Source organism: Bombus flavifrons, unplaced genomic scaffold, assembly GCF_040668555.2.
Source record: "Bombus flavifrons isolate JBK064 unplaced genomic scaffold, iyBomFlav1_principal scaffold0025, whole genome shotgun sequence".
NCBI lineage: Eukaryota > Metazoa > Arthropoda > Insecta > Hymenoptera > Apidae > Bombus > Bombus flavifrons.
Genome location: NW_027184770.1, coordinates 185,153 through 195,660, shown reverse-complemented (window position 1 = coordinate 195,660; position 10,508 = coordinate 185,153). Strand labels below are relative to the sequence as shown.

At 46.0% G+C, this 10,508-nt stretch overlaps 1 protein-coding gene across 1 annotated transcript; it reads left to right on the top strand.

Annotated features, from left to right (window-relative positions):
• The first annotated feature begins 480 nt into the window (after positions 1 to 480).
• On the top strand, positions 481 to 5,991 carry LOC138189341 (uncharacterized). The gene is made up of 2 exons (XM_069131402.1): positions 481 to 1,345; positions 2,135 to 5,991. The coding sequence occupies exons 1-2, from the start codon at positions 481 to 483 to the stop codon at positions 5,989 to 5,991; spliced, it is 4,722 nt and encodes a 1,573-aa protein (XP_068987503.1).
• Positions 5,992 to 10,508: the final 4,517 nt, after the last annotated feature.

Below are 10,508 nucleotides of genomic sequence, written 5' to 3'. Positions count from 1 at the left end.
GACAAGTTGTTACTGACGATTTGTATCTACTCAACAGTGTAGTTTAAGTGTTGGAAATATATATTTTATAATTCTGTGAATCACAGTGTTATATAAACTTAATCACCCCTATTATCTTAACGGAAATCAGGGGATCGATCAGCTCGTGGTGTCGATTAATATAATCGTAACGGGAATTTACGACTCCCGTTGACGTCTCTCCTCGCGATTGCGTCTCCCCGCGATTGGCCGAATTTACATGGTCCTTCGAGCCGGATTTTGCGCCATTAAAAAGTGCATTGACCCGTGACTATACAGTGTCGCGTGAAATCCACATTCCAACGACTTAAGCAACTAACCAAAGGAGCTGCCCTCGGAAAGGAACTCCTTCATCGCTCAGCACATACGCGAGCCCACACCGCACTGTAACGAGTAGCTACCGATTCCTAGATCAACGTCCATTTGATTAAGGTAAGCCCATTCCGATTATTAAATTCAAATATGGCTCAAGCTGAATCGATCAGCACGTTGCGGCGTAGACGAAGTGCCTTAGTCAGCCGATTTGCAACCACGAAGCGTCAACTCGAGGAATATGAAGAGTCTGAACGGGTAGACAAAAACTATCTAACAGCTTGCCGTAATTCGTTCGACGAAAATTGGCGAAAAATCTGCGCGGTGCAAGAGGAATTAGAAGTGTTAGATGAGGGGGAAATAGCTCGTGCAGATTCTTTATTGCGAGAGCATCATAGGATTGACGTACAGATCATGGACCTCTTCGACCGACTACCATCAGTAACCCCTTCGCCAACAAAGACCCGCGATCCATGCGTGAAACCGGAGACGAGACCAATCACTTTGCCAGAGGTCCGTTTACCTCAATTCGACGGTGCCCTCGAGAACTGGACCTATTTCTACGACACGTTCTTATCCACAGTGGATCGCAATGAGAACTTAACTAACGTCCAAAGGTTTCAACATCTACGCTCCTCTGTAACTGGACGGGCCGCACGGAGCATACAATCCTTAGAACTCACAGAGGCCAACTATCCCAACGCGCTCAACACACTGAAGGAGAAATTTAATTGTGCCCTCCGGATCTGTATGCGTCTGTGGGAATTACTGCGCAGTTATCCCGAAATAAAAAGGGAAACTCCAGAAGCCATTGAAGATTTGCTGGAAACCGTCAGCGTAAATTTGAAAGCGCTCGAAAAATTAGGGCAGCCTGTAACATCAGATATAGTGATTATCGAGTTGCTTGCATCGAAATTACCTTCGTCCAGCATGCGTAAATGGCAGCGCACGTTGCCAAACCAAGACGTGCCTTCCTATCAACATCTGATGGAATTTCTGAAAACACGGGCAAACGGTAATCAACTCCTTTCTAAATCAAAGGAAACGAAAGGATCAACCCACAAAAAACATCGTCATCGACAAAACGTACCGCGCGGCCGAACCTTTGCCACAACCAGCAAGACATTAGTGTGCCCGACCTGCAGCGGACCCCACGTACTCAGACATTGTAAGGTCTTCAAAGCCAAATCGGCGGTAGAACGCTTTCAAATCGTAAAAGGGGCAGCGTTATGTATAAACTGCCTAGGCAGCGGACATTCGCTGACACAGTGCACAGCGGGTTCGTGTCATATCTGCGGGCAACGACACAACACCTACCTACACCGAGAGCAAACGCAGATAATTCCACGTTCGTCGAGTAGTCAGTCATCTAGCAATCGGTCGTCCAGCAGTCGGTCGTCTAGCGGTCGGTCATCGAGCGGTCGGTCCTCGAGCGGTCGGTCATCGAGCGGTCGGTCGTCGAGCGGTCGGTCGTCGCGCAGTCGTTCATCGAGCGGTCGGTCGCCGGGCAGTCGTTCATCGCATAAACGATCTAAGAGACAATCCCCCCCGGGATCATCGAAGTCACGTTCGTATCATAAGTCCAGACGGACAACCGAATCATCCCGGAAGCATACATATTCGGCTCCTAAAGACTCGAAAGTTCCTGAGTCAAGCTCCCCACGGACCAAGGGCACAGCCATACACACCTTATCCAAGTCCCAACCCGAGCTAAACTGACTAGCTCAACAAACTACAAAAGGGTGGACCGAATGGGAAAATACATCTCCAAACGGCATACTACATCACGATCTACTGGTCACAGCACAGATCGATGTGCTAGACAAAAGGGCCTCACCAATCCGAGCCAGAGCATTGCTAGATACCGGATCTAGTATGAATTTCATGAGTGAGAAATTCGCAAAATCCCTCGGTATGAAACGAAGGAGATGTTCAGTCCCAATCGGCACCCTCGATGATTTGACGACAATTGCCAAGAGCCAGATCACGGCCACCATTGTTTCTATGGATGGCAAATATAAACGCATAGTAACGTTCTTAGTAATCCCAATAATATCGGCAGTCGTTCCAGATCAACCAATCGATAGGTCCGTCATCCAGCTACCCAAAAATATAAAATTAGCCGACCCAGCATTTCATCGACCAGGCCCGATCGACATATTATTGAGTTCGGGACCAACCTTAGCATCCTTTTGTGTCGGACAGATCAAACTATCCCAATCCACCGATACGGAGCTGTGTTTGCAAAAGACTCGATTCGGTTGGGTTATCGGGGGGAGCCCGCCAGCTCGCGCGGGGATCCATTCCTTTCACGTCACCACCACCGACCTACAAGCGGATCTCGCACGTTTTTGGGAAATCGATGAGGGACCACCTACCACGCATTTCTCAGAGGCGGAATTACAATGTGAGGAGCATTTCCGCAACCATGTCCAACGCAACAAGGAAGGGCGATACGTCGTGGCCCTGCCATTCAACGAGAAGCTTCCCACGCTGGGGACGTCAAGGTCCGTTGCCATGAGTAGACTCGCCTCGCTCCATCGCCGATTCCAACGCGACAAGCAATTCGAAGCCGCGTATAGTGCGGTGATCCAAGAGTATCTAGACTTGGGTCATATGACGAAGATCACGCCTGACCTTCCCACAACCAACAGTTATTATTTGCCTCATCACGGCGTGATAAAGGAATCGAGTGATACTACGAAACTCCGAGTTGTTTTCGACGGATCAGCAATCAGCACTACCGGAGTATCCCTCAACGACATGCTACATACAGGACCTAAATTACAGGAAGATCTAATTGAAATTCTATTGAGATTCCGGTCGCATCAATATGTTCTAACGGGTGACATTGAGAAGATGTATCGACAAATCCTCGTACGTCCAGAAGATCGTAAATATCAACTCATTCTATGGCGTAATTCCAACGGGGAGGTCGATACATATCAACTTAACACCGTGACGTTCGGACTATCAGCTGCCCCATACTTGGCCCTCCGATGCCTCAAACAATTAGCAGAAGACGAAGGACATCGATTCCCGCGAGCAGCAGCGGTTGTGCAGCGCGATTTTTATGTCGACGATGCCCTCACTGGAGCCGACACAAAAGAAGAATTACTATCGGTAAGACACGAACTCACAGACCTTCTCAGATCGGCCGGCTTACATATCCGGGAATGGGCATCCAATGACAAGGACATATTGCGAGGACTAACAGAAAGAGATACCAATAGAAGGCTACAATTGGGCGAGTCACAGACGTTGAAGACCTTAGGCATTTATTGGGATTCTCAGGAAGACGCAATCCTTTACTCAGTTGAACCCACAGCGACCATCACTCGAGTCACTAAACGATCAATGAGTTCGGTGATAGCCCGAATCTATGATCCACTTGGTTTGCTCGCGCCAGTGATTGTCAAAGCAAAAATATTGCTTCAACGCGTCTGGGCATTAAAAATTGATTGGGACGAATCCCTACCAGCAGAGTTGCATACTGAATGGGATCGATATCATATCCAACTACCCTTGCTTAATGATATTCGGTTCCCTCGTAAAACCATAATCAAGGCAGCTAATCATATAGAGCTGCACGGTTTCTGCGACGCCAGTGAAAGGGCATACGGAGCATGTGTCTATCTACGCAGCACCAATCCGGAGGGACACACACAAACTCAGATACTCACGGCTCGATCTAAGGTCGCGCCACTAAAATCGTTGACAATCCCACGACTCGAGTTAAGCGGAGCATTACTCCTCGCCTCACTTATGTCCCTGATAAAGAAGTCCCTCAATATAAAGATTTCTCGCACTGTGTATTGGACGGATTCTACTATAGTGCTTCAGTGGATCAAGTCCTCGCCACACATGTTGAAAACCTTCGTGGCGAACCGCGTAGCCGAGATCCAGACGAAAACAAACATCGACGATTGGCGTCATGTGCCCACCAACGATAATCCAGCAGATCTCATCTCCCGCGGGCAGACTCCCAAGGAATTTCTGCGCCCGACCATCTGGAAAAACGGACCCGAATGGCTCAAACAACAAGAGGAAAACTGGCCGATCTGGATACCCACGACGCTGGGAGAACTCCCAGAACAAAAGAAGACGATATGTCTAACAACTAGTACCATCGACAACACACTCCTCCATGGATATTCATCCTGGACAAGACTAATAAGAGTCGTCTCTTGGTGTCTTCGATGGAAATATAAGCAGAACCGATCCTCCCATCTAACAACGGACGAATTAACCACCGCACATAATAAATTGATCAAGATAATCCAATCCCGACACTTCGCAGCGGAGATTCGGATACTGCAGAAAGATCGAAGCAAGGATGTTGGAGGAAAACTACAGCCACTAAATCCATTCCTCGACGAAGAGGGGATACTACGCGTCGGAGGACGACTGACCAACTCTGCTATCCCATTCAGGCAAAAGCATCCAATTATTTTGCCGAAATCGACAATTACCGAGATCATTATAAACGAAGAACATCGAAACAACCACCACACAGGGACACAAGCTACATTATACGCCGTGAGACTACGCTATTGGCCGATCGACGGCCGTAGCCAAGTGTGGCGCACTATCAAAAGGTGCGTCCGTTGCTGCAGAGCTAATCCTCCACCAGTAGAGTACTTGATGGGGGATTTACCAGAGGCGCGTATTACCGAATCGCGCCCGTTTACGAACGTCGGAATCGACTACTGCGGTCCGCTCTATATCAAAGAGAGAAGGAATCGTAACCGCAGTAAAGTCAAGGTATACGTTGCCATATTCGTATGTCTAGCAACAAAAGCCGTCCACATCGAGTTAGTCAGCGATCTAACTACCGACGCATTCCTAGCCGTTCTACGCCGATTCATCTCCCGAAGAGGATACTGCGCAACCATCCTCACCGACAATGGCACCAATTTCGTCGGAGCTAATCGGGAATTACAAGAACTCCGAACCCTATTACAGTCCGACGACCACAAGGAAAAGGTGCAGAATTTTCTCGCCGACCGACAGATACAATGGCGTTTCAACCCCCCAAACTCACCACATTTTGGCGGTTTATGGGAAGCCGCCGTAAAATCGTTCAAACGTCACCTCATCCGCGTCGTCGGCACGGAGCTCTTGACCTTTGAACACCTTAACACCCTTGTGATTGAGATTGAAGCAATTCTCAATTCACGTCCACTGACTCCCATCTCGTCCGATCCGAAAGATCCCCCTGTCCTCACTCCCGGTCACTTTCTAATCGGCGATACATTAACGAGTTCACGGGAGCGTGATTTCAGGACAGTTCCATCAGGCCGGCTATCTAGTTGGCAGCGCATCCACCAGATCAAGCAGTACTTCTGGAGCAGGTGGAATCGAGAGTACCTCAACGAGCTGACCCGCCGCAACAAATGGGACAAGGGAAAACACGACATCCGTGAAGGCACCGTCGTAATCCTCAGGGAGGATAACGTCCCATCCATGCAGTGGCCTTTGGGCCGCGTAATCAAAGTCCATCCAGGAGCCGACGGAATCATACGGACCGCTACCGTGCAGACGGCAACGAGTATCCTGGACCGTGGTGTCAAAAGATTGGTCCCCTTACCCATTCAACCAGAAACAGATGAATCCGAGCATCAACCCGGAGCGAAGGAAATGGACAAACGACGCACCTGACTCCACAGGCAGAATTTGATCGGTGCCCTCTCAACGGGGGGAGGATGTTACGTCGCCTAAAACATCTGCGCTGCATCTCTCGCGACCGGCCAGCCGACGGCCTGCGTAACGTCATTTCGACCCTCAATAAACCTGAGGACCGACCATAACTTTCTCTTGCATTCTGTACACATGTATCTGCATTCCATCCGTCGTCCTGAAAGTTTTCTTAAGGCTGGAAATATTTGCGACGCACATCTGGTTTTTTAGAGAGGTCCTTGGGTTTATTAGGCGCAATCAAAAATGCGGAGAAAGCGGGTACGCGCCCATTAGGAAAAACCAAACATCTGTCTAACAGAACAGGCTGAGTTTTCCCATGTGCAAGGTCATTTATGAACCACGTTGGTAGGAGGACTCCGACTCACTCCTTCAGGTTTCAGCATGGGTCACAGCCAATCGACATCGCGGATCGTTGCCCTCACTTTTCCTGACGAACAACGTGAATAACGAATCCGCGTTCTTCATGCAAAGGGCACACCCACACCGAGCTTTCTTCCGTGCTAGCCTAAGGGCGACAATTAGTAGAAAGAAAAACAACGTCGACGTGTAGCATCTAACTCTCCCGTCCACTAACATACGAAATTCGACTGTACGAACTTTGCTCTATTATTCGTGTCTATCTCATATTCGTGCGACAAGTTGTTACTGACGATTTGTATCTACTCAACAGTGTAGTTTAAGTGTTGGAAATATATATTTTATAATTCTGTGAATCACAGTGTTATATAAACTTAATCACCCCTATTATCTTAACGGAAATCAGGGGATCGATCAACTCGTGGTGTCGATTAATATAATCGTAACGGGAATTTACGACTCCCGTTGACGTCTCTCCTCGCGATTGCGTCTCCCCGCGATTGGCCGAATTTACATAAATGTTATGAATTTGTGACTTATTGTTGTAAATTCATGACGTAAATATTCTAAATTAATGGCTTAAATGTTATAAATTAATAGTGCAGTCCAGTGTAGATCATCCAAAATGATCTTAGGGGCTTTTGGTGATCCAAACTGGACTGTTGCGTAGTTCTTGGCTTGGTATCGTTTTCCAAAGATTAATCGACTGATTAATTTTTGGAAAACGATGCCAATTACCAGGTCTCACCACGAGGAGGTGACTACACACGAGACCCGCCCATGGGTTATTTAACCCTACACATCGATCTCGACATTCAACCTATTGGCAGAATGTCCAGTTTTGACACTACTTGACCATGGGCCTGCGTAAAGAAATAGTTGTTTCGTAGTCTAACTGCGAAACACATATCTCCAACGCAGCGCTAACATGAATCTTTACAAACGTAGAACAAGGCATACGTAACGCATCATCTATCTCCCACACAACGATTACATCGATCAGTACAAGTATACAATAATTCGAAACCCTACTGGCAACATTCGGTATCAAAGACACATTTATCTAACTTGGAACGAAAAGAAGAAGATGAAGCTACTGACACTGTCCCGAAACGGACGAGATCGCGATCTCTCGAAAGAACTAACAAACCTACGCGACGTACCCCCGTACACGAGATAACCCCGAGGTTCAACGGAAAGCCCAAGAATTGGCCGTAACTCGATTCCTGTGTCGCCGTTCGAAACTTACACGAGTCGCGGTCGATGGCGCCGACAGATGATGCCAGTGATCCACTAGTAATTCAGCCGTGGATCCAGCACATAGGCCAGCAACTTGACACACTCCAACTGAACAAGTGGAACCCGGGGAGGGACCGCTGAACAGGATTACGAAGGCAAGAGGCCCCAACTGAACAGTGGGGTCCACTCACAGGGAGGGACCGCTGAACAGGATTACCAAGGCACGAGGCCCCAACTGAACAGTGGGGTCCACTCACGGGGAGGGACCGCTGAACAGGATTACCAAGGCACGAGGCCCCAACTGAACAGTGGGGTCCACTCACGGGGAGGGACCGCTGAACAGGATTACGAAGGCAATACCTCAACTGAACAGTGGGGTCCACTCCCGCGGGGCCGAACAGGATTACGGAGGACGTGAAATTGCTGGTCCCTGACCGAGTACCGAAGTACCAATCGGACAGGACTGCAGATCCTCGAGTGAATCCCCAACAGATCAGCAAGCATCACCGGCACGACGACAACTCCCGTGATCCGATGCAAACGTTGAGCAGTCACCAAGACAGAGCTGTCCTTGGGCGACTTACGAATCCGAAGAGTTGTCTAGAGCACATTGACCCGCACGCACCCGAAATACACGCGAGCGAGTACGCCACGCGATAGTTTGAAAGAACTGAGTGATCGCGAACCGATATATCGTGGGAACAATTTTTCCAGTATGGTAAGCGAGGGGATCAGGAGAGACGAGATCTTTATTTGTCGTTCCAAGATAGATAAGTATCTTTGTACAGAATGAGCTTACAATGTACATAACATAGGTATCTATCTTATGATTAATTAAAGCTAATACGCTCGCATCCCACGGTGTCCTGCGATGTCCCACGATGTCCCACGTTGCCCCCGCGGGGGGGTATTAGTCCAGTTTAGATCACCAAAACTATTTTGGGTGATCAAGACCAGACTATATTCAAGTAGTTTTTAGCCTGATATCGTTTTCGAATAATAATACTAATATTCGAAATAGTACTTGGTGTATTATTATTTGGAAAACGATACCAATTACCGGGACCCACCACGAGGAGGTAACTACGCTCGGGTCCCATTTACATATGAGTTTTTACGCATTGGAAGCAGAGATTGTTATTTCGACCAATCGCGGGGAGACGCAATCGCGAGGAGAGACGTCAAGGGGAGTCGTAAATTCCCGTTACGATTATACTAATCGACACCACGAGTTGATCGATCCCCTGATTTCCGTTAAGATAATAGGGGTGATTAAGTTTATATAACACTGTGATTCACAGAATTATAAAATATACATTTCCAACACTTAAACTACACTGTTGAGTAGATACAAATCGTCGATAACACCTTGTCGCACGAATATGAGATAGATATGACTAATAGAGCAAGGTTCGTACAATCGAATTTCGTATGTTAGTGGACGTAGCACTAGAGGATACTTGATAGACACTAGATTTTGATGTTAGACTTCGACGTTGTCGTATGTAGAAGAAGTAAGTTGACTTGACCCTCCTGATGTAGCAGGAGAAGTCTGCGACTTGACTCTCCGAGAGTCGTAGGAGAAGTGACGAGTAGGAAACCTCCGACCAACGTCGTTCGTGAGTGACCTTGTGCATGGGAAAACCCAGCCTGTTCTATTAGACAGATGTTCGATTTTTCCTAATGGGCGCGTACCCGCTTTCTCCGTGTTTTTAATTGCGCCTAATAAACCCAAGGACCTCTCTAAAAACCAGATGTGCGTCGCAAATATTTCTAGCCTTAAGAAAGCTTTCAGGACGACGGATGGAATGCAGGTGCATGTGTACACAATGCAAGAGAAAGTTATGGTTGGTCCTCAGATTTATTGAGGGTCGAAATGACGTTACGCAGGCCGTCGGCTGGCCGGTCGCGAGAGCTGCAGCGCAGATGTTTTAGGCGACGTAACAGAGATGTAAAATTATTTTATAATAAAGCGACATTGTAGCGGCGGCATTGTTTTGTCCGGAGTTTATTTGTTTTTAAATTACTTGTAATCTAACGGTTTTGGTACTCCGAGGCAAAACAACAACACTATTTGAAATGTCCTATGACTCATGTGCAGCTACAGATAAGATGTCGTTGCCTTCGGTTAAACTACACTTGCTTCCTTGATTCCATGAATATGGTGTTGTTTCCTTGGTTTTTAGCAGACATGGAAAATTACATCTTAAAATTACACTCTGCGTTACCACTGCTTTTATACAAAATAGTGAAATGAGAAATTAAGTACTGTATTTAAAATTAAAAAATAATGCTATATAGAAATAAAATAGCAATCCAGGGACCTGAAAGATTTCGTTAATAAAATAATACAATATAAATCATTAATTCACTCACATTGATGGTACTGATTTAAATCAATGAATGTAGAGTTGCTTCCGATTAATGGTACAACTGTTATAAATTAAGAGCACAATTACTTTGAATTAATGGGAGAATATGGTTATAAATTATTGGTATAGTTGTTAAGAATTAATGGTCGAATTGTTTTAGATTAATGGCTTAAATATTATAAATTAATGGCTTAGATGATATAAATTAATAGTTTAAATATTGTAAATTAGTGGCTTAGATGTTGTAAATTAATAGCTTAAATGTTGTAATTTAATGGCTTAGATGATATAAATTAATAGTTTAAATGTTATAAATTATTGGCAAAATGTATAAAATAACAGTTCAAAAGTTAGAAATTAATGGCTTAAATGTTATAAATTAATAGCTTAAATGTTATAAATTACTGGCTTAAATGTATAAAATAACACATTAAATGCTGTAAATTAATGGTTTAAATGTTATAAATTAACAGTTTGAATGTTATAAATTAATAGCTTGAATGTTATAAT

Coding starts and splice junctions, on each gene's coding strand:
- LOC138189341 (XM_069131402.1), top strand. CDS start 481: ATGGCTCAAGCTGAATCGATCAGCACGTTGCGGCGTAGACGAAGTGCC. Junction 1,346..2,134: donor TCTGAAAACACGGGCAAACG/GTAATCAACTCC, acceptor TACTGGTCACAG/CACAGATCGATGTGCTAGAC.